The sequence below is a fragment of the Mustela putorius genome, unplaced genomic scaffold (genome assembly GCF_011764305.1).
Source record: "Mustela putorius furo isolate JIRA1106 unplaced genomic scaffold, ASM1176430v1.1 tig00000083_pilon_pilon_pilon, whole genome shotgun sequence".
NCBI lineage: Eukaryota > Metazoa > Chordata > Mammalia > Carnivora > Mustelidae > Mustela > Mustela putorius.
Genome location: NW_025421273.1, coordinates 43156424 through 43182163, shown reverse-complemented (window position 1 = coordinate 43182163; position 25740 = coordinate 43156424). Strand labels below are relative to the sequence as shown.

General features: G+C 38.3%; 1 protein-coding gene across 6 annotated transcripts in view; it reads right to left on the bottom strand.

The window, feature by feature from the left end:
* KLHL5 (kelch like family member 5) overlaps positions 1–25740 on the bottom strand; it is an 89446-nt gene that overhangs the window by 18826 nt on the left and 44880 nt on the right. For all 6 annotated transcript variants that reach the window (XM_045076582.1, XM_045076590.1, XM_045076587.1 and 3 more), the window contains 2 exons: positions 17114–17300; positions 2084–2308 (listed from right to left, as the gene is read on the bottom strand). In XM_045076582.1, coding sequence (XP_044932517.1) covers positions 2084–2308; positions 17114–17300 — 412 coding nt within the window. The remainder of the gene's footprint in view (positions 1–2083; positions 2309–17113; positions 17301–25740) is intronic.

The window sequence follows — 25740 nt, the reverse complement described above, 5'->3', positions numbered from 1 at the left end:
TGCTACTAATTTAAACCTTTTCCAAATGGTGATACATTGACAATATGGCCACAAATTCTTCTTGCTGAATGCATGCCTATTTTCAGTGTGACTCTGCAGCTCCTCTCACCAAGAAGAGTTGTCCATCAATAGATGAATGGATAAAAAAGATGTGATATCTTACACACACAGGAATACTACATTGTAAAAATGATGAGATCATGCCATTTGAGACAACATGAATGGACCTAGAGGGTATTATGCTAAGTAAAATAAGGCAGACTGAGAAAGACAAATGCCGTATGATTCCATTCATAGATGGCATCTAAAAAATGAATAAACACGGGTGCCTTGGTGGCTCAGTCGGTTAAGTGTCTGCCTTCAGCTCAGGTCATGATCCCAGGGTCCTGGGATTGAGCTCTGTGTTGGGCTTCCTGCTTGGCAGGGAGCCTGCTTCTCCTCTTGCCTCCTGCTTGTGCTCTCTCACTCTCTCTCTATCTCAAATAAATAGAAATCTTTTAAAAAATAAAATAAAAATGAAAAAACAAATAAAGAACAGAATCAGAACTACAGATACAGAGAATAAACAGATGGTTGCCAGAGGGGAGAAAGACGGAGGGCCAGACAAAATGAGTGGAGAGGGAGATACAGGCTTCTAGCTAATGAGTAGGTCATGGGAAGAAGAGGCAGAGCCTTGAATATAGTCAATGATAATGAAATAGGGATGTACAATAGGACAGATGGTAACTATGCTTGTGGTAAATATAGCATAATGTATAAACTTGTCAAATCACTAAGATGTACACCTGAAATCAAAGTAACATTATGCATCAACTAGACTAAAATATACACATGAATATAAACATAAATACATAAATACATGCATATATATATATACATATATATATATATATATATATATATATACACACACACACAGATAAGAATAATCTTTTTCTCTCCTCTTTGAACCTGGGCTTGCCCATGGGACTTGTGACCAGTGCAACATTAGCAAACACAATGCAAGCAGAAGCTTGAAAAGTCTGTGCTCTGTGGCTTGCCTTCTCTTGCTGCTTTTGAAACCCTCTGACTGCCCCCATGTGAAGAAGCCTGCCTAGCCCGAAGAATGATTAGAGGCATGTGGCCCAACTGTCTCTGTTGCCCAGGCCAACAACCTGCCCACCACTACACATGTGAATGAGGCCATAGGAGATCACCTAGCTGACCTGCCAGCCCACTGGAGATCCATGAGAAAACCCAGCAGAAATCATCCAAGACAGCCTGGACCAGAAGAATGGTTCAGTGGACACACAGATCCTTGGGCCAAATGAATGGTGGTTATTTTAAATCTCTGACTTTCAGAGTATTTGTTATGCAGCAAAAGCTAGGGTGAAGCAGATACATGTCAAGCCCCATCTCATTCTATTTCCAACTGCTTCACTCTCATCGAATAATTCTCTCTACTTCACCTATTTTTTCTCCTATCAAAAAAGATAGGTCCTGTGATATAGGACCTTAAATTATCTTCTGTCATCTCTGAGTGAGACATCAGTTCCTTCAGATAAAGGCAGTGTCTTCTTCATCTTTGTAGACCCACAGAGCAAAGAGCACGGCACAGAGTATATGCTAATCAATGTCAGTTCAGTGACTTATTGAATGAAAGAATGAAAAATCTCTATCATTATATGCTCTGTGCCAACTCAGGATTTCTCTGGGTTTTTACCCACTTCTGCTTAAAAACCAGGGGCTATCGATGAAAAACAATAATGCTAAAGATTTTTAAAGACGCATTTCATTCAGGTTAGATTAACACTAATTGTCAACCCAGAACACATATTTAAAAAGGTGGCTTATCACTCCCTCTTGCTATGATAAAATCCTGAAATATCCATGTTTTTACTTATGCTGGTTGCTGTTACATTTATGTATATGCTTGTTTGTCCAGATGCTGCTTTCAGGTTAAGAAGCATGTGAAGGAATGGTTGGTGACTGACTGCTGCTGACTTAGCTGCTATCCAGTGGTCTTCTGCCTGGTACAGAATATAAACATGCTGCGGAAGCTTAATGTATGGTATCGTGAACAAACCTGCATAGTTATACTCACCAAGGCCATGCCTGTGGGTGGACATAGGAGGCATCACACTCCACGTTTTTGTTTTGGGATTGTAGCATTCCACAGTGTTCAAAGTCTTCAGTCCATCTCTTCCTCCAACCACGTACAGTTTGTCATCTAACACAGCGACACCAAACTGTAGCCTCCTCCCATTCATATTTGCTACAGGAGTCCACATATTTGTACGAAGATCATACTTCTCAATGCTTGTTGCTCCTTAACAGTAATACATAGAAGTTATATAAATAAAAACTTTACTGTGTTTGAGTGTTTTATGAATTTATACATATAAAAGTATAATTTTATTAGCACTGACAATAATCCTTTCATCATACTTCAATGAGCTCTTGCGTGGCCAGGCCCCTGGTTCTATCTCTGACATCATCTCCTACTATTCTCTAGGACATACATAAGGCTCTATATTAAAAGGTCAAGTGAGAAAGGATTATTTATAACAGACAGAAATGGGAGGAAAAGCAGGGTAGACTAGTGTCTTGGAAGCCAAAATAAAAAAAAAATTTAGTAGGTAGCTTTAAAAGAGAAGATGGTGGCCGAATCCCACAAAGACAACTAGATAAATATAAAATCCTAAATCCTCCAGGAATGAATCTGAAGACTGGGAGAACAAACTCCACAACTAAAGGTAGAGAAGAGGCCACACTGAAGATGTAGGAAGTCTGGAAACAGCTTGGGAGAGAAACAGATCATGGCCAATGTGGTGAGGAGGGAACAGAGAAGGGCAGGAGACAAACTAGCACACAGGAGAGTGCATGGGGAAAAGGAATTCCCTTAGCAATTGGTTTGGCAAGCGAGGGGGCCTGCATTTCATGAGTTCTTGCAACCAGTGGGGCTTAAAGTCTGGAATTTTAAAAATCAGCATGCTTTGCTCTTGGAGAGCTTGAAGGACACTGCGGCTGCTCCTGAAGACGACTGTGGACACACAGCATGGAAACAGTAATCTGAAGAGCATCTAGGCACACAGTGAGGAGGTTAGTTGCTATCAGAGCATGTCCCAGGGAGGCAGCATTCATGGAAACCCCTCTGGGAACAAAGGAACTGACAGGTATCATTTCCTTCCTCCTGCTCCTTGGCATAAGCACAAGACCAGCTGTAGGAACCAGTGCAGTGCCAACACTCAACACCTACCTTGCTTACACCAAGCCCTGTTTCCCCAAACTCCAGTGGAACTGTTCTTCCCAGTCACACTTGCCTTAGTCCCAGGACAGCAGGCCCCTTTCCAAAAAGACTGGCCCAAACCCCTGCCAAATGAGGAGTTTTGGGGGTCTCAGTTCCAGTAGTGGTGGTGGCAGGTCTCATTTCACAAGCAGACCAGAGTACATCTAGTTAAAAATGCACCACATTCAGGCCAGGGACCAAACACTGCCCACAACAAGCAAAGAGAGCCCCTGCAGACAACTGGTCTAAAAGATAAAGTGGTCAGGTCACAATAGCAGAGCACACAGAGCACACACTGGAGACACTCCTGGAAGCACCAGGCCCAAGGGAATAGGGGACACTACACTGCAGGGCACCATAAGATCTCTTCTTCATAGAGTCATTACCCTCAAGTCATTACAGGAGATATAGCTGGTTTTTCTAACATAGAAAAACAGGGAGACTTAGACAAAACATAGAGACTTAAACAAAATGAGAAGACAGAGGAATATGACCCAAAAGAAAGAACAGGACAAGGGCACAGCTGGAGAATCTAAGCAAAACAGATATAAATAACATGCCTAATGGAGAATTTAAAGCAATGATCATAAGGATACTCACTGGAAAAGATACTCTTGAGAAAGGTGTAGAGGACATTAGTGAGACTGAGAATAAACTTAAAGGAACACAGTAATTCCATCAAACATAACTAACATTTGTATTATGGAAGTCCCAGAAGAAGGGACAGAAAGGTGGCAGATAACTTATTTGAAGAAATAATAGCTGAAAACCTCCCTAATCCAGGGAAAGAAACAGATATCCAGATCCAGAAACATAGAGACCCCCCCAACAAAAGCAATAAAAGCAGATCCACACTAAAACATACTGTAATTAAAATGGCAGAATAGGGGCACCTGGGTGGCTTAGTAGGTTGGGCATTTAATTTCAGCTCAGGTCATGACCCCAGGGTCCTGGGATTGAGCCCCACATTGGGCTCCCTGCTCTGCGGGGAGACTGCTTCTCCCTCTTCCTCTTCCTGCCATTCCCCCTATTTGTGCTCCCTGTCAAATACATAAATAAAATCTTTAAAAAAATGGCAAAACATAGTGATAAAGAAAAGATATTAAAATTAGAAAGACAAAAGACGGTTACATACAAAGAAACACCAAAAGGAAGCAGCAGATTTCTCAGTAGAAACTTACACCACCAGAAAGAAGTGGCATGACATACTCAAAGTGCCAAATGGTAAAAATCTGCAACCAACAATACTCTATCCGGCAAGGCTATCATACAGAATAGAAAGAGAGATAAAGAGTTTCCTAGACCAAAAATAAACTAAAGGAGTTCATGACCACTAAACTCAGCCCTGTGAGAAGTCTTTAAAGGAGAGTATTTAGTAGAAAAGAATGACCAAAAGACAATATGAAGGTAGGAAACACAAAAGTGGGAAAAAGAATATTTCTGTAAAAAGTCAGTCAAGGAACTCACAAAATAAAAGAATGTAAAATAGGACACCATATACCTAAAATGTAGAGAGGAGAGAAGAAAAGAATGGGTTCAAACTTAAATGACCGTTAGCTTAATACAGACTGCTGTATCCAGAAGAGGTTATATACAAACCTAATGGTAACCAAAACAAAACAAATCAAAACAAAAAACATGAATAAATATGCAAAAAATAAAGAGAAAGAAATCCAAATATATCACTAAAGAAAACCAGTAAATCATGAAAGAGAGAAAGACAAGAAGTGTTCATAGAAAATCTTTAGAAATGATCATAAAACAAGTATTAAAATAGCAATAAATACATATCTATCAATTATTATTTTGAATGTAAATGGACTAAATCAAAGGACAATCAAAAGACATAGGGTGACAGAATGGATAAAAAAAAAATAAGATCAATCTGTATGCTGCCTACAAGAGACTCACTTTTGACCTAAAGACACCTGCAGATTAAAAGTGAGGGGATGGGGAAACATTTATCATGCAAATGGATGTCTAATAAAGCTGGAGCAGCAATACTTTTATCAGAAAAAACAGACTTTAAAACAAAGATTATAAGAGACAAAGAACAACACTATATAACAACAAAGGGGACAATCCAACAAAAACAATATAACAACTGTAAATATTTATGCACACAACTTGGGAGTACCTAAATACATCAAACAATTAATAACAAACATAAAAGACCTAACTGATAATAATACAATAATAGAGGGAACTTTAATACCCCACTTACATCAATGGACAGATCATCTGAACAGAAAATGAACAAGGAAGCAATGGCTTTAGATGACATACTAGACTAAATGGATTTAACAGTTATACTCGGAACATTTCATCCTAAAACAATAGAATATATATTCTTTTTAAGTGCACATGGAACAGTCTCCAGAATAGATCACATTTTAGGCCATAAAACAAGTCTCAAAAATTTAAAAAGACTGAAGTCAGACCATAAATCTTTCTGACCACAATACTTTGAAACTAGAAGTCAATCACAAGAGAAAAAATCTGGAAAGACCACAAATACATGGAGGTTAGATAACACGCTAACTAAACAATAAATGGGCCAACCAGGAAATAAAAGAAGAAATTTAAAAAACATGGAAACAAACGAAAATGAAAACACAATGATTTAAAACTCTGGGACACAGCATAAGTGATTCTAAGAGGGTAGTGTAGAGCAATGTAAGCCTGTAAGAAAAATTTCGAATAAACAGCTAACCTTACACTGAAAGAAGCTAGAAAAAGAACAGAGAAAACCTAAAATCAGCAGAAGGAAGGAAATAATAAAGATTAGCACAGAAATAAATGATATAGAAACTAAAAAAAAAAAAAAAGGTCAATAAAACTAGGAGCTTGTTCTTTGGAGAAAAAAAATAAATAAAACTGACAACTCTCCAGCTAGACTTACAAAATAGAAAAGAGAGAGGACCCAAATAAGTAGTCACAAATAAGAATGTTGAAATAGCAACTGACACCATAGAAATACAAGCAATTATAAAAGAATATTATGAAAAACTATATAGGAAAAAAATTGGACAACCTAGAAGAAATGGATAAATTCCTAAAACATATAAACCACCAAAACTGTAACAGGAAGAAATAGAAAATTTGAACAGACTGATAATCAGCAGAGAAACTGAATCAGCAAAGAACTACTAACAAATGAAAGTCCTACACCAGATGGCTTCATGGGAGAATTCTACCAAACATTTAAAGCAGAGTTAATACCTATTTTCTCAAACTATTCAAAGAAATAGAAAAACAAGGTAAACTCCCAAATTTATTCTATGAGGCCAGCATTCTCCTGATACCAAAACCAGATAAAAGCCACCACCACCACACATACACAAAAAAATCATCAATATCCCAATCAATATCTGTCTGAAGACAGATGCAAAAATTCTCAACAAAATATAGCAAGTTGAATCCAACTATACATTAAAAAAATCATTCACCATGATCAAGTGGGATCTATTCCTGGGTTGTAAGGGCAGCTCAATAGTCTCAGATCAACCAACATGATACACTGCATCAGTAAAAGAAAGGATAATACTATGCAGCCATCAAAAGAAATGAAATCTTGCCATTTGCGACAACATGGATGGAACTAGAGCGTATCATGCTTAGCGAAATAAGTCAAGCAGAGAAAGACAACTATCATATGATCTCCCTGATAGGAGGAAGTGGTGATGCAACATGGGGGCTTAAGTGGGTAGGAGAAGAATAAATGAAACAAGATGGGATTGGGAGGGAGACAAACCATAAGTGACTCTTAATCTCACAAAACAAACTGAGGGTTGCTGGGGGGAGGGGGTTTGGGAGAAGGGGGTGGGGTTATGGACATTGGAGAGGGTATGTGATTTGGTGAGTGCTGTGAAGTGTGTAAACCTGGCGATTCACAGACCTGTACCCCTGGGGATAAAAATATATGTTTATAAAAAATAAAAAATTAAAATAAATAAATAAGAAAGGATAAGAACCATAGCTCATTTCTTTTTTTTTCTTTTCTTTTCTTTCTTTCTTTCTCTCTCTCTTTCTTTTTTTTTTTTTTTAGAGAGAGAGAGAGATCATGTGCATGAGTGAGTAGGGGACGAGGGAGAGAGAGGTAGGGAGAGAATCTCAAGTAGGCTTCATGTGCAGAGTGCAGCCTGATGTACAGCTCAGGAGACCATGACCGAGCCCAAATCAAGGGTCAGACACTTAACTGACTGAGCCACCCAGATGGCCCATGATCATTTCAACTGACATACAGAATTGATTCCATTTACTATAGCACCAAGAACAATAAGATACCTGGGAATAAACCTAACCAAAGAGGTAAAGGATCTGTATGCAAGGAACTACAGAACTCATGAAAGAAACTGAAGAAGACTCAACTGACATAGAAAAAGCATTTGATAAAGTACAACATTCATTCATGATAAAAACACTCAACAGAGTAGGGGTGCCTGGGTCGCTCAGTGGGTTAAAGCCTCTGCCTTCGGCTCAGGTCATGATACTGGCGTCCTGGGATCAAGCCCCGCATCAGGCTTTCTGCTCAGCAGAGGGCTTGCTTCCCCCCCTCCCCAAGCCTGCCTCTCTGCCTATTTGTGGTCTCTGTCAAATAAATAAATAAAATCTTAAAACAAAACAAAACAAAACAAAACTAAAAACCACTCAACAGAGTAGATTTGGAGGGAACATACTTCAACATAATAAAGACCAGGCTAGCATCATCCTACATGGAGAAAAACTGAAAGCCTTTGTCCAAAGGTCAAGGAAAATACAAGGATGTCCACTCTTACCACTTTTATTCAGCATAAAGCTGCAAGTCTTAGCCACATCTATCAGGCAACAAAAAGAAATAAAAGGGATCCAAATTGGTAGAGAAGAAGCAAATGTTCAACTATTTGCAAATGACATGGTACTATATATAGAAAACCCAAAAGATTGCACCGAAAAAACTGTTAGAAGTGATAAACATATTCAGTAACAGGATATAAAATTAATGTACAGAAATCTATTGCATTTCTAGACACAATAATGAAGCACAGAAAGAGAAATTAAGAAAACAATCCTAATTAAGATACTTAGGAATAATCCTAACCAAAGAGGTAAAAGACCCATACTCTGAAAACTGAAACACTGCTAATAGAAACTGAAGATGACACAAAGAAATGGAGACATTCCATGCTTATGGATTGGAAGACCAAATATTGTAAAATGTCCATACTACTGGAAGTAAGCTACACATCTACCTATATATCTATCTAATCTATCTGCTCTTTATTTTTTTTTTTTAAAGATTTTATTTATTTATTTGACAGACAGAGATCACAAGTAGGCAGAGAAGCAGGCAGAGAGAGATGAGGAAGCAGGCTACCCACTGAGCAGAGAGCCCGATGCGGGGCTCGATCCCATGACCCTGGGATCATGACCTGAGCCGAAGGCAGAGGCTTTAACCCACTGAGCCACCCAGGCGCCCCTGCTCTTTATTTTTTAAGTAGGCTTCACACCCAGTGTGGAGCCCAACGTGAGGTTTGAACTCATGACCCTGAGATCAAGACTTGAGCTCAGAGCAAGAGTTGAACACTTAACTGAGACATGGAGGTGCCCCTATCTAGCTAGCTATTTTAAAGTAAGTTCTATGTCCAATGTAGGGCTTGAATTCACAACCCCAGGATCAAGAGCCAGGCACCCCAGCAATGTATACACTTACTGCAATTCCTCTCAAAATACTAACAGCATTTTTCACAGAAGTAGAAAAAACAATCCTAAAATTTGTATGGAACCACAGGAGACTCCAACGAGCCAAAGCAACCTTGAAAAAGAAAAGCAAAGCCGGAGGCATCACAATTGCAGACTTCAAGTTATATTACAAAACAAGTTATAGTGATCAAAACAATATGGTACCGGCAGGAAAACAGACATATAGGTCCATGGAACAGAACAGAAAACCCAGAAAGAACCTCACAGTTACATGGTGAATTAATCTTGACAAAGCAGACAAAAATATCCAATGGGAAATAAGCAGTGTCTTCAACAAATGGTGTGGGGAAAGCTGGACAGCAAAATGGAAGAGAATGAAACTGGGCCACTTTCTTACACCATATACAAAAATAAATTCAAAATGGATGAAAGACCTCAATGTGAGACCTGAAACCATAAAAATCCTAGAAGAAATTACCACACAGGTGGTAATTTCTCTGGCATTGGCCATAGCAACTTTTTTTCTAGATAGGTTCCCTGAAGCAAGGGAAACAAAAACAGAAATAAACTACTGGGGCTACATCAAAAGAAAACAATTCCTTTGCCCAGCAAAGGAAACAATTAACAAAACTAAAAGGTAGCCTATGGAATGGAAGAAGATATCTGTAAAGGACATATCTGATAAAGGGTGAGTATCCAAAATATAAAGAATTTATGTAACTCAACACCCCAAAACCAAATAGTCCAATTAAAAAACGGTCAGAAAACAAGAACAAACATTTCTCCAAAGAAAACATGCAGATGGCCAACTGACCCATGAGAAGATGCTTATCATCACTTATCATCAGGGAAATGCAAATCAAACTACGAGGTATCACCTCACACCTGTCAGAATGGCTGAAATCAACAACAGAAGAAATTAACAGGTGTAGGGGAGGATGTAGAGAAAGGAGAACCCTGTGGCACTCTTGGTGGGAATGCAAATGGGCACAGCCACTCTGGAAAACAGTATGAAGGTTCCTCAGAAGGTTAAAAATAGAACTACCTTATGAGCCAACAATTGCAGTATTGGGTATTTACCCAAAGAACACAAAAGCACTAATTCGGGGTGCCTGGGTGGCTCGGTTAGTTAAGCGACCGACTCCTGATCTCAGCTCAGGCTTTGATCTCGAGGTCACAAGTTCAAGCCCCATATTGGGCTCCATGCTGGGCATGAAACCTACTTTTTTAAAAAAGGAACTAAGTCAAAGGGATACATGCACACCTATGTTTTTAGCAGCAATATTTATGATAGCCAAGATATGGAAGCAACTCAAATGTCCATGGATTGATGAATGGATAAAGAAGCTGTGGTGTATATATACACAATTAAATACTGCTCAGCCATGAAAAAGAATGAAATCTTGCCATTGTAATGACATGAACAGAGCTAGAGAGTATAATGCTAAGTGAAATAAGTCAGAGAAAGACAAATACCATATGATTTCACTCATATGCGGAATTAAAAAAAAACAAAACAAATTAACATAATGAGGGAAAAGAAAAGAGAGGAGAGTCAAGAAGCTGACTCTTAACTAGAGAGAACAAATGGATAGTTACCAGAGGGGAGGTGGGTGGGGGATGGGTGAAATAGGGGATGGGGATTAAGGAGTGCACTTGTCATGATGAGCACGGGGTGATTAAAATAAAAACTCAGGTCATGATCCTGGGGTCCCCCACATCAGCAGGGAGCCTGCTCCTCCCCTCTCCCTGTTCCCTCCACCTCGCTTGTGCTCTCTCGCTCTCTCTGTCTCCCAAATAAATTAGATCTTTAAGAAAATTAACTGTATAGAGGGGAAAAATTTTTTTAAAATAAAAATTTAAAATTTTGTAGCAAGTAAAACTACTAACAGTATCAAATGCTACCAAGAGGACCAAGTAAGATGAAGACCACAAAATATTACTAGATTTATCATCACAGAGGTCATTAATAACTTTGTGGAGAGTCCCTGGTCTGAGTGGTTAAGGCATGATGGAGAGGTAAGGGGATAAGAGACAATGAGCAAAGATGATTCTATGAAAGTCTGGCTATTAAAGGGAGGAGAGAGAGCAGATACTAGTTGGGTTGAGAGAGGTTTTGCTTTTTCTGCTTTAAAACTGGATAAAGGGGCACCTGGGTGGCTCAGTTGGTTAAGCATCAGCTCAGGTCATGATCTCAGGGTTCTGGGATAGAGCCCCATATTGGGCTCTCTGCTGAGCAGAGAGTCTGCTCCCCCCCCCAACCCCACCTCTCTCTGCCTGCCTCTCTGCCTACTTGTGATCTGTTTGTCAAATAAATAAGTAAAATGTTAAAAAAAAACAAAACAAAAACTGGGTAAACTTGAGTTTGCTCACATGCTAATGGGGAGGATTTAGTTGTGAGGAAAGAAGCTAAAGGGGTTCTACTTAACAGCGAGGTTCCTGAGGAGGGAGAAAAGAGCAGGTCAGAACACAGGTGTGGGGCTGGCTTTCCTAGGAGGAGGGAGGGGGCACACATCTACTGCAACCTGGAAGATTAAGAGCACAAGGGCAGATCATGAACTTTGGAAACTATGAGTGTGGGAAGTTTGGGAGTAATTATCTGGTCCTGCCTACATTTTTTTAAGAATTAGGAGACTCCAGGGGTGCCCAGGTGGCTCAGTCAGTTAAACGCCCAACTCTCGGTTTCAGGTCAGGTCATCATCTCACAGTTGTGGGATCTAGCACCACATTGTGCTCTACACTCAGTATGGAGTCTACTTCAGATTCTCTCTCTCTCTCACTCTCTCTTTCAAATAAATAAAGAAAATCTTAAAAAAAAAAAAAAAAAGGATTAAAGGATTCCAGGAACTCTCTTGTTTTATGAAGTGAAAAAGAAGTGTAAAAGTCCCACCCCTCTAAAAGAACCCAACCTCCATTTAGGAAGTGTTCGATCAGAATCTGTTTTATGTCTCTCATTCTACATTTCTAACACAACATGTAATCAGAGCTATCTTTATAGAAATAAAATCAGGACAAATATTTATTCTAAAGTATTTGTTATAATTAGTTCATCAGAGCACTAATACTATTAATAATCTCCTAAAATTCAGAAAGTTTTGTGATATATATATGTATATACATATATTTTTTTCCTCATATGTTACAGTTTTTATTTTTTTAATTTACCCTACAAAATTCTTTGGTTATGTGGGATAGATTCCAAGTCTTTTTCCATCTCTGTGTTCTTTTTTTTTTTATGATTTTATTTTTAAGTCATCTCTACACCCATCATGGGGCTTGAACTCACAGCCCTGACATCAAGGGCCAGACTCTTCATGGACCAGGCCAGCCAGGCACCCCACCATCTCTGTATTCTTCACAGCCACAAATAGAGTTCCTTGTATGTAATGTCTGTTCAAAAGTATTTTTTGAGCTTGAATAATCTTTCTTTATAATTTTTAGGTATAATGAGATTTTATTCATACACTCAGATTATTTTATGTAATAGTATACTTTATTCATCACTCTAAATTCGATCTTTAAAAATGTCTTCATTCTGTTAAATAAAAAGCCAATGGTAATCATCTTTCATCACTAATGAGTTTAAGGAATATATTTTTTTCATTTGAAGTTATTTTACTTCCAGTTCACTGAGCAGTATCATAATTCTATGAATTGGTGAGTAAAATTTCCTTAGCCAACATCAAACATAAATTTACTTTTTAACACTCACTTTTCAAATTTTATTCATAACCACTGAATATTTGCATGAGAATGCAAATATATTACTAGAAAGATAATTTAAACAATAGACACAGTATAAATAACTGTAACACGATGATATTACTGAATAAGTCAAAGCATAATCTCTTGTGACATTTTTGCAAAAAAACTGATATTTTTATGGGGTACTTTATATAGTGTTTAATTTAATTTTAATTTGTAAAAAGATTTATTTATTTATTTTCAGGGGGTGCAGAGGAAGAGGGAGAGAGAGAATCCCAAGCAGACTCCCACTTGAGCCCCACTCAGGGCTTGATCTCACAACCCTGAGATTATGACCTGAGCCCAAATCAAAAGTCAGACACTTAACCGACTGAGCTACTCAGGCATTCCTATAATATTTAACTTTAAAGGAAGTAATATTGTTATCAAGGCTGTTGAATAATGCCCCCCCCCAAATCCATGTTTACTCAAAACCTCAGAATATAAACTATTTTGAAAATGGTTTTGTAGATGTCATTAGTTAAGATGGAAACAAGTTATAGAAAAGTATGTTGGTGTGACCAAACATAATTCTTTTTTTTTTTTTAAGGATTTTATATATTTATTTGTCAGAAAAAGCGGGGGGGGGGGTTGGTGCACAAGCAGGGGGAGCACAGGCAGAGGGAGAAGGAGGGTGTCCGCTGAAAAAGGAGCCCGATGCGGGACTTGATCCCAGGACCCTGGCATCATGACCTGAGCCGAAGAGAGATATTTAACTGCCTGAGCCACTCAGGCATCCCATCAAATATAATTCTTAAAAAATATATCTATCCCCAGAGGGGGTGTCTGGTGGCTCAGTGGGTTAAAGCTTCTGCCTTTGGCTCAGGTCATGATCCCAGAGTACTGGGATCTAAGCCCCGCATCAGGCTCTCTCCTCAGCAGGGAGCCTGCTTCCTCCTCTCTCTCTGCCTGCCTTTCTGACTACTTGTGATCTCTGTCAAATAAATAAATAAATAAAATCTTCAAAAAAATATATATCTATATCCCCAAATAACAAATTCCTGATAATTATAAAATTCTATATAAAAGGTTAGAACTTCCCTGACTTATACTAAACAATTAACCTTTAAAAAAATAAGCATAAATATATTCTTTTCCTTCATGGCTATTAAGGAACATTTGCAGCTTATTTTTGTGCCCTCTACTAAGATATATGGAGGGACCAGGAACCCAGTGATCAGACTGCCATCCAATGAATGCAAACTGTCTTCATTACAAAGACTTTGGGTACAAAGTAGGTTAAGGCCAGGGAAGATAGCTTGAATAGGACAGGCGAGAGAAACTGGCATCTAGGAAAGGCTCAGAAATAAGGTTGGTCAAGTAACAATGGCCAGATCACAGAAAGTCTTGGGAAGTAGAAAAAGGAACTGGCATCTTAGGTGGTGAGAAATGAAGAACGCTATCCTTTTTGAGCAGAGTAGTGCATGTTAAAGAAGAGGTAATGAAGCAGAGGGTGTAGTCTCCCGAGTGAATGCCTGCTTTGAATCCCGATTCCATCACTAATTAGCTGTGTACTCCTGGGGAAGACCGTGAACTCTTCTAAGCACAGGTATCCTAGGGCAATAACAACATAAAGCTCTTAGAGATATTATGAACATGAGATTAAAAATGACAGGGGAAGGGCTTAACGTCATGCCTGGCCCAGAGTAACAACACAAGGAATGCTATTCACACTCAATGGACATGATCAAAAGATGGAGGCTACCAGGAACTGGAAAGTACCAATGGAAATTTAGAAGAATAAGACCCATTTGAGGGGCCCCTGGGTGGCTCAGTGGGTTAAACCTCTGCTTTTGGCTCAGATCAGGATCTCAGGGTCCTGGGATTGAGCCCCGCATAGGGTTTCTGTTCAGCGGGGAGCCTGCTTCCTCCCCGTATCTCTGCCTACTTGTGATCTCCCTGTCTCTCTCTGTCAAAAAAAATAAATAAAATCTTAAAAAAAAAAAAAAAAAGACCCATTCCAAAGAAGGCTGGGTGATAGTCAGAAGATAAGATTTGAAAGAAAATATTATTTACTTTGGGTACCCCTTTCTCATGCATGGGGAACTTCCCACGGAACTAAAGAGCTTTGTTGAGAGGCAGGAACCCCATCTCCCATAAAGTTGAAGACAGATACTCATCCTCACTCTCCTTGGAAGTTTTGGGCCCAGGATGGGCCGGCAGCTAGTAAAATAGATACTTGTACCTAGGACTTAAAATCCAAGGCAGGCTTTATAAAGAAGGTGCAGTGGTCATAGTTCCTGCCCATTTCTCCATGGCCTTCCTTCTTGGCCTAAATGAGCTGGAGTTGGTGTCCACTGATGTCACCAAAAAATGATGAATTTCAGTTCCAACCTCCGAGTCTGGGAGACATGTTCATCATTTTTTTTTTAAGATTTTATTTATTTATTTGACAGAGAGAGATCACAAGTAGGCAGATAGGCAGGCAGAGAGAGAGAGAGAGAGGAGAAAGCAGGTTCCCTGCCAAGCAGAGAGCCCGAAGCGGGACTCGATTCCAGGACCCTGAGATCATGACCTGAGCTGAAGGCAGAGACTTAACCCACTGAGCCACCCAAGTGCCCTGGGAGACATGTTCAGAGAAGACCTGAACACACAGAGTTTGAGATGAAAGCTGAACAACAACTAGCTCTTTCATGTAAGCTGAAAATATGAAAATAAAAGCAACACGAGAGTATAAGCAATACAAAAATAAGCAATAACAATTACAGCCTTAAAAAAGAGAGGGAAAGATGGAGAAGAAATGCTGGTAAGGATTACAAAGCTGAGCTCCAGTTCGAGGCATATAGGAAATACTTAGTAAGTATTTGCAGATTGATTACCTGGACTGTGGGGCTCTCCAGACATTTCAAATATTTATACTATAACTCACTAGCTATTTAACTTTACATTTTTCTCTACCATTCCGTGATCAAGCCTATATTTAGAACTCAAGTTACTATAAATATATAGTACCATACTATGTTATATGGGATAATATCTACAGCTATCCCTTTGTTACCATGAAGCTAAAAGTTAAATTACAATAAAACTCTTTTGGTGACAGCACCCATTTTTGTGTTCTTTAAGGATATCATACGGAAAAGAAATCTTTAGATGTGAATAATGCATCGAGGGTTTCATTCCTACAAACAATTCAAGAGATGGCAAAGGACAGCCTCCATTCATATGGCAAATATTTATTGATGCTGTCTATGTCCAAGGCACTGTTCTAGGCTCTGTGATGGACTGTTGAAAAAAAACAAGTTTCTTGCTTACCTAGGGGGGAAGGAAGAAGTAGACAGATCAGGTGCTATGAAGAAACATAAGCAGAGGAATGAGATACAAAGAGGTATGCACAAGATCAGAAAGTGATGGACAGCTCATGACTGGCCAATGGAAGCCTTTTTGGTTAGACTGATGTTTGGAGATCTGAGTGAATAAGTTCTGCTAGGCATTCCAACATTAGGGCACAGAGCATTCCAGTGAGAAGGAAGAGCTAATGTAATATCCCCAATGTGGGATAATGTTTGGCTTGTTACATGAACAAGGAGGCCAGTGGGGCCAGAACAGAAAGGGTGAGGGAAGAAGTAGAATGAGTTGAGCTCAGAGATGTAGTCCCAACTCAGAGAGGTGCTGTCAGGAGATGGAAGGCTATTAGTACTAGGAATTCAGAGGGAAGGGAGATGAATGTACCCTAAGAGATAACACACAGAATGCTTCTAGCACACTGCCTGGCACTGAGTAGGAACTATGTATAATGTTTATCACTATTATTGTTGTCATTAGTAACAACTGTTGCAAGAACAGTACAAAGAATTCCCAGGGACCCATGGCCAAGATTTTTCAAATGTGGATATTTTACATTTGCTTTCAATGTATATGGTATGCATACTCCCCCGAACCCACCACCATGCCCTTGTACCCTAAATACTTCAGCGTAGCGTTCTCAAAACAAGAAACCCTGTTACGAAACCAAACTACAGTCATCAAAATCTGGAAACTAACATTTATACAGTGCTGTTATCTAATCTACAGACTTTATTTTGGATCTTATCGTTTGTTCCAATTATGTCCCTTATAGCAGAAGAAATTCAAGATGATGCATTGCCCTGTCTATTTGTATCAGTGTGGACTCATGAATACTTCCTGATTTTATAAATGATCATCTTTTATCATCATTATCTATTTTGGTGTTGAAATTATCCCAGATTTGGACAGTAGGGGCCTCTACAAATGGCCTCTTCTGTCCCTTGAACTGTCTGCATCATTCTTTGAGCGCTCCCTTACTTTCTAGCACTACAAGATGTTCTGGATCTACCTTGTATTTTTCCAGTCCTGGAACCAGCCATTTCTCTAAAAAGCTTTTTGGCCATGTGTGTTACTAATTAAAATTCCTCCCACCAACCCCCACGTTCCCTCCCAAAAAAGATTATTTAATACCTTTTGTTGAATCCATTCCTCCAACTGCAAATAACGTTCCAACTGTTGACTTTCTAGGTTTTGTCCGAGGGCTTTGTAACATGGGTCGTCTCTCTGGTAATAAATGGTATTTCATCGCTTCCATAATAAGTTTCTGACATTCTATATCATCCCGAAAAAGTGCATTATTTTCCATGTCTGCCAGGAACTAGAAAAGAATAATGAGTATGTATGCTGAATGAGCAAGAAAATAGTAATTAAAAGAATATATAGTTCACAAATGGAAAGGATCTCATTTAGGAAAAAAAAATCCAAGACTGGACACCTATTTTTAACTAAAATATGCAATATTTACAATGTACAAGATTTACATTTTAAATTTCATTGAAAAACATAAACTGAAGAGGATAAGTGGTATGCTCTGAAACCTGAGTAATGTTTATCTCTGGATAGTGGAGAAATGGTGCTTCTTAAATAATCTTTTTACTGCTTTTCTATATTGTCTAGGTTTTCTAAACTAAGTCATTTTAACCTTATAAATTAGAAATGATTTTAACTGAAGAAGAATAATTGTAAGTAGAAGCTGACTAATTAGACTGCATTTACCCAACCTCTCCAAATGGGGCTCAAAGAACAATAGCAGGGGCACCTGGGTGACCCCGTGGTTAAGCATCCAACTCTTAATTTTGGCTCAGGTCATGATCTCAGAGTCATGAGATGGAGCCCTGAGATGGGCTCTGTGCTGGGTATGGAGTCTGCTTGAGGTTCTCTCTCTCCCTCTCCCCTGGCCCTTCCCACATCTTCAAACAAACAAACAAACAAACAAACCCGAAACCAGAAAAACAACTTACCAGTTTCTCAAGGAGCAAAGAACTCTAAATGGTGATTATCCTACGATAATTTACATACCTTGTGCTTCACTGGATCCCTTTTTAAAAATTTATATAATTTTATGCAAATGAATAGATACGGTTCCACCCGGCCTTTTATTTTTTTTTTTTTAAGATTTTATTTATTTATTTGACAGACAGAGATCACAAGTAGGCAGAGAGGCAGGCAGAGAGAGGAGGAAGCAGGCTCCCCGCTGAGCAGAGAGCCCGACGTGGGGCTCGATCCCAGGACCCTAAGATCATGACCCGAGCCGAAGGCAGAGGCTTTAACCCACTGAGCCACCCAGGCGCCCCTCCACCCTGCCTTTTAAAAGATGATTTTCTTGTCTTATCAGATAAAGGGCTGGTATCCAAAATCTATAGAGAACTTCACAAACTCAACATCCAAAGAACAAATAATCTAATCAAGAAATGGGCAGAAAAGGAATCTGGTAAGAAGTTGGTTGAAAAAAAAAAAAACAAAGGAGAGAATGTGATCAGGCTGGAGACTAGAACAAAGCCATACATTAGATTTAGGGTATATTTTGGTCTGTTAGAACAAACCGTATCCCAAAATTTTAAAGAAAGAAAAACTTATATGTATACAAAAAATAAGAAATGGGCAGAAGACATGAACAGATATTTCTCCAAAGACGACACACAAATGGCCAAAAGACACATGAAAAAATGCTCAACATCACGTATCAGGGAAATATAAAGCAAAACCACAATAAGATACCACCTCACACACTGGTCAAAATGGCTAAAATTAACAAGTCAGGAAATGACAGATGTTGGTGAAGATGCTGAGAAAGGGGAACTCTCCTACATGGTTGGTGGGAATGCAAGTTGGTGCAGTCACTCAGGAAAACAGTATGGAGGTTCCTCAAAATTTGAAAATAGAGCTACCCTCTGACCCAGCAATTGCACTATTAGATATTTACCTCTACAAATGTAGTGATCTGAAGGGGAACCTGCATCCCAATGTTTATAGCAACTATGTCCACAATAGCCAAACAATGGAAAGAGCACAGATATCCATCAACAAATGAATGCATAAAGAAGAGGTGGTATATAAATACAATGGAATACTACTCAGCCATCAAAAAAATGAAGTCTTATCTTCTGCAATGATGCGGATGGAACTAGAGGGTGTTATGCTAAGAGAAATAAGTCAATCAGAGAAAGCCTATTATTATATGCTCTCCTTCATATGAGGAATTTACGAAACAAAACAGAGGATCATAGGGAAAGAGAGGGAAAAATAAAACAAGACAAAATCAGAGAGGGAGACAAACCATAAGCAACTCTTAATGATAGGAAACAAACCTAGGGTTCCTGGAGGGGAAGGGGGTGGTGGGATGGGGTAACTGGGTGATGGACATTAAGGAGGGCATATGATGTAATAAACACTGGGTATTAAATAAGACTGATGAATCACTGAACTCTAGCTCTGAAACTAATAATACATTATGTTAATTAACTGACTTTAAATTAAAAATAGCAAAAAAATTAAAAAATGAATTTCTTTTCCTTTTGTGCTCGTTTCTCCTTCCCCTCCCTACCTCTTTTTGCTGTATTTCTTTTATTCAGCCTGTTGATCTATGTGAACTTAATTTTTAAATAGCGTATGAGCTGAGGAATATTTTATTTTTTGAAAGATTTTATTTATTTACTAGAGAGTGAGCAAGAGAGAGAGAGAGAGAGCACAAGCAGGGGAGAGGGAGAAGCAGGCTTCCTGCTTAGCAGGGAGCCCTATGCAGGGCTCAGTCCCAGGATCCGGAGATCATGACCTGAGCCCAAGGCAGATACTCAACCGACTGAGCCACCCAGGCACCTGAGCTGAGGAATATTTTAATTTCCTTCAAGGTAGATCGCGAATTCTGAACCAGTACCATTTATTAAACAATCTCCTCCATTTCCAAGTGAATCAAACCTTGGTTATATTATTCTCATAAATACATCTCAGGATATATGAGACCTGTTTTCTGACTCTTCTTTTCTATTTATCTTTTTGTCTATTCTTATTCTTTTTTTTTTTAAGATTTTATTTATTTATTTGACAGACAGAGATCACAAGCAGGCAGAGAAGTAGGCAGAGAGAGAGGAGGAAGCGGGCTCCCTGCTGAGCAGAGAGCCCGATGCGGGGCTCGATCCCAGGACCCTGGAATCACGACCTGAGCCGAAGGCAGAGGCTTCAACCCATTGAACCACCCAGGCGCCCCTGTCTATTCTTATTCTAATACCACATTTTTTTAGTGTCTTGATAGCATATTGTTTTTTTTATTTTTATTTTTTTATTAATTTTTTAAAAATTTATTTAACAGACAGAGATCACAAGTAGGCGAAGAGGCAGGCAGAGAGAGAGGGGGGGAAGCAGGCTCCCCACTCAGCAGAGAGCCCAATGTGGGGCTTGATCCCAGGACCCCAGGACCATAACCTGAGCCGAAGGCAGAGGCTTAACCCACTGAGCCACCCAGGCGCCCCACATATTCTGCTTTTAAAAAAGATTTGTCAGAGAGAGTGAGAGAGCGAGCATAAGCAGGGAGAGCAGCAGGCAGAGTGAGAAGCAGAATCCCCGCTGAGCAAAGAGTCCAGTGTACGACTCAATCCCAGAATCTCAGTACCATGACCTGACCTGAAGGGAGATGCTTAACCAATTGAGCCACCCAGGCATCCCAGCATATTCTGATTTCTTCATAGAAATCTACCCTTACTGTTCATTTTCATAGATTTCTTGGCTATTTTTGAATCTTTAATTCCCCTACAATATAAAGATAAATTTATCTAATTCCCCTTCACCAACTTGATCCTATTGGAATGCTAATATGAACTGCATTATTGGAAGAATTTACATTTTATGATATTAAGTTTTTTCAGGCAGCCTTTCTATTTATTGTATACCTTTTTCATACAGGTGATATGCCTTTTTAAAAAATTAAATATACACATTTAATACAGATCTTAAACATTTTATTATTTTTGTTGCTGTTGGAAATGGATCTTTATTTTCATTTTGCATATATTTTACTGGAGAGAAAAATCTTTTGATTGTTGTAACTTATAATCTACTATTTTACTATATTCCCTTATAAAACTATAGTTATTAGGCATACAATTTTAATCACAACCAAACAGGGACAGTGGACATCACTTTCTAACGTTTATGTCAATTGCTTCATTTTTATTTTATTATTACAATTGCTGTAATATACAAAGCAATGGTAAATAACTAGGATGACACAGAGTACCTGTTTCTGGTTTGACATGATATGGTTTTAGTGTTCGACTAGGATGAAAGCTGCTATAGCATTTAATAACCCATCTTTATTATATTTGGGCTCTTTTCTTTTCTCCCTCTTTTACTTCAGAGTTTTAAACTAAGAATGGTGAAAAACACATTTTTCCCAAATGCCTTTTATACACCTCATGATATGATCATATGGCTTTTTCTCCTTTAAGTTACTGATATAATAATTATCTTGACAGATTTCTTGATAATCATTCTTCCTGGAAAAAAAGGTTCCTGGTCATAGTGGACCATTCTTTTTGATACACTGCAGGATCCTATTTGATAATATAAGGTATATCTTACAGATCATCCAATTCGCCATTTGAAGTACAGAATTCATTGGTTTTTAGCAAATTCGCCAGGTTGTGCAACCATTACCATAAAGAGCTTTGGGACATTTTCGTCACCCCACCTACCTCTCACATGCACTTTGCTGTTTGATCTCTGTTCCCATCTCCTGTTCCATGGGTTTATCTGTCTATACATATTCATTAGCCTTTTTTTTTTGATGTTTTCTATAAAGTCATACAACATGTGGTCTTTTGTGTCTTGCTTTTTTCCCTTAGTGTGTTTTATGAGGTTCATCCATGTGTAGCATGTATCAGTACTTCATTTCTCTTATAAAACATTTTTTTTGTTGTAGTTGGCACGCCAGTTTCCATTAGTTTCAGGTGTACAAGATAGTGATTCGACAACTACAGGTTATGCTATGCTCGCCACAAGTGTTCGCACACTATCTGTCACTGTACAACACTATTACGACAACACTGACTATATTCCCTATGCTGTCATATATGCTTCTACACCCACGATTTATTTATCCCATTCCAGAAGCCTGTCTCTGCCACTCCCCTTCATCCATTTTGCCCATCCCTCATCCCACTGCTCTGGCAACCACCAGTTTGTTCTCTGGGTTTATGGCTATTTCTTTTTGTTTTGTTTTTAGACTCAATATGTAAGTTAAATCAACAGTATTTTTCTTTCTCCGTCTGACTTCTTTCACTTAGCACAATACCTTCTAGGACTATCCATGTTGGCACAAATGGCAAGATCTCATCCATTTTTATGGCTGAATAATATTCCTCTGTGTGTGTGTGTGTGTGTGTGTGTGTGTGTACACACCACATATTCTTTATCCATTCATTAGTGATGGACACACGGGTTGCATCATTATCTTAGTTATTGTAAATAATGCTGCAAGACAAACAGGTGTATGTATCTTTTTTAATCAGTGTTGGTTTTCTTTGGGTAAATACCCAGTAGTGGAATTATTGGATCATACAGTACTTCTATTTTTAATGTTTTGAAGAACCTCCATACTGTTTCCCACAGCGGCTATGCCAAGTTATATTCCCACAATGCACAAGGGCTCCTTGCAAATTCATTTCTTTTTATTGCTAAATAATATTCCATTTATGGAACCACATTTGGTCTATCTGTTCACAGCTGATAGACACAGATTATTTCCACGTTTTGGCTATTACAAATAAAGCTGCTAAGAACACTTGCATGCAAGTCCTTATGTCGATAAATGTTTTCACTTCTCTTGAGTAGATACCTAGAAATAGAATTGCTGGGTCATATGGTAAATACATGTTAACTTTTTAAGCAACTGCCAAACTGTTTCCCAAGTAGCTGCATCATTTAATGTTCCCACCGGCAACATATGAGGGTTCCCGTTCCCCCACATTCTCACGAACAATTGTTATGATCTCCTTCTATTTTAGCCATTTAAATGGGTGGGGAATGCAGTTTTACTTGGCAAATGCAAAGGAGTAATAATTTTGAGAATATGTTCACATTTTGACAATGGAAGAGTCTCTAAACAAAAGTCGCTATAAAGAAGGGTTTGTGGCATTTGGAAACTGAGAGCAGCATGTTAACAGCAAAAAAGCCAAATTAAGACATAAGTCTCAGGACCTATGCCAGGGTATAAATTATGATATTAATTATTCCATATTTTTTCTATGCACACAAAGTATAGTTATACTTGTTACAGAAACCGTAACCGAATAATGCACTGAGTTGGCTCATTATGATTGATCTTAATGTTTATATTACTTCCATTATATCTAATTACTTTAGTCCTTTCTAAATAAAAATAAATGTGAAAAATTACAGAAACTAAAGTCTTAGGAGACTTAATAGTTATTGCAATTTGAAGTAAAATAGATTCTTTTTTAAAAAAAATCTTATTTATTTATTTGAGAGAGAGAGAGATTAAGAGAATGAATGGGAGGAGGAGCAGAAGGAGAAACAGACTCCCCGGTGAGAAGGGAGCCTGATGGAGGACTCGATCCCAGGACCCCGGGATCATGACCTGAGCCGAAGGCAGACACTTAACTGACTGAGCCACCCAGGCGCCCTGAAGTAAAGGATATTCTTAAACATGTTAACAGTCTTTATACATTATGAATAAATGAGATTAATCATATTTAAGTAGAGAGATGAGAGTAATAGAAGGGAATATAAAGCCATCAATCCATATCAGATTAATCAAATAGAAAGTACCAGAAATAATTCAGAAAATCATTCAGAAGGCAATGAAAGAGAACTAAAAATTATAGACTCTTGGATATTCTGCCTTTTAGATGAACACGGTATGTCTTCTCTGCCATTAGGTAATGACAAATTACTTAAATGAAGGCTTTTAAATAAAGAAGAAACATTTTCAATGTGTACATTTTTATCTTCAGTCACATACTTAATCTCCATATGACTATTTCTCTAAAACTGCCCCCTCCAATACTTCTTAAAGTAAAAGATAGAATGTGAATAATTTCTGAATTCTGTAGGCTTTAAAAATGTTTTGGTATCAAAAACATGCACATTAAAAGAACAGTAAAGGTAAATCCTGGCTCATTTTACATTTTTGACTTTCAGTAGAAAACAGTAATGGGAATTAAGCACAGAATAGTGAAGACCAAGATAGTTAAAATACAAGCTAACCATTGGGACCTTTAAGAATTTAGGTGGTGGGGCGCCTGGGTGGCTCAGTGGGTTAAAGCCTCTGCTTTTGGCTCAGGTCATGGTCCCAGGGTCCTGGGATCCAGCCTTGAATCGAATCGGGCTCTCTGCTCAGCAGGGATCCTGCTTCCCTCTCTCTCTGCCTGCCTCTCTGCCTACTTGTGATCTCTGTCAAATAAATAAAATCTTTATTAAAAAAAAAAAAAGAATTTAGGTGGCAAAATATTTTAAGTAATGTACATCTGTCCTATCCACATTTAACATTCGATCAAATAGAAAAGCCTGTAATGCATTCAAAGGTAAAACAAAAAAACCACAAACATGTATCTTCTGGATTATTCAGAGTTTAAAAAAAAAAAAAAAAAAGCCACCACAACCAACCACACTAAATGATCAGTTGGTAGAGGATGATAATTACATATATTATTTCTCAGGCCTTTTCAAGGATCTACTGTGGGAGACACTATAATAGATTTACTATATATTTAAGTTGCATCCTTTATAGCTTGACTGAATGGTGTTTCATATTAACAGAGAAGAGTAAAAGTTCACCGAGGAAGGAACTATTTTGCAAAAGTGGATTTTTAAAAAAATTTTTATTTATAATTTTTTCAGAATTTTAACATTCAGTGTTATGTTAGTTTCAGGTGTACAATATAGTGATTTGACAATTCTATACAGTACTCAGTGCTCATCGTGATAATAGGTGTATTCCTAATCCCCTTCACCTATTTACAAATATAAGTTCTTTAGGTAACTGGACCTGATGGCCAGTTCATATTAGTCACTTGTTATTTGATACCCATTGGACAATTTAAATAATTGTCACATTTTCCTACCTTTTACAATAAAAATGTTCAGAATAAAACCCAATGTTTTATTGATTTGGGTCTACTTCTACACTTCATCACTTGATAATTATCATTTTGCAAAATTGCCTTTCACTTTTACCAAGGAAAGAAAAAAAAGCAAGGAAAGAAAAAAACAAACACTCCTACTAGTATCTCTAAGTGTCACAATAGTGCAACATGTTATTATCTTTGCAGAAAAGAAAAACATGGCTCAGAGAGGTTAAGTGACTTATTTGAATCATACAGGGAATGTGACATCAGTCACAAGACATCGGTCCCCACTACTCAAACGTGAGTGTGCTTCAAATCCACTTACAGGCACATTATTTTTTTTTAAATTTCAGTTTCTTTTTTCAGTGTTCAAGTTCACAGCACTTGCAGGGATATTAAAGTCCAATCTGCTAGGCCCCACCACCAGAGGCTCAGATCCTATAGCTGTAAAATCTGTATATTAAATAACTTTCCAGGTGGTGCAAATCCTAGAATTGGGAACCACACTTTGAGAATAAATGGGCTAATCCAGGGGATCTTCTGTCCTTAACTGTCTTCTCTGTCATATCTGCTGCTGTTAGAATTTCCTCCTCCTTGAACATGGAATCTTTTTTTAAGAGCACCCGAGTTATTTAGGCAGGGTTAACTACCACTAATTACTACTACCCGTGGTGCCCT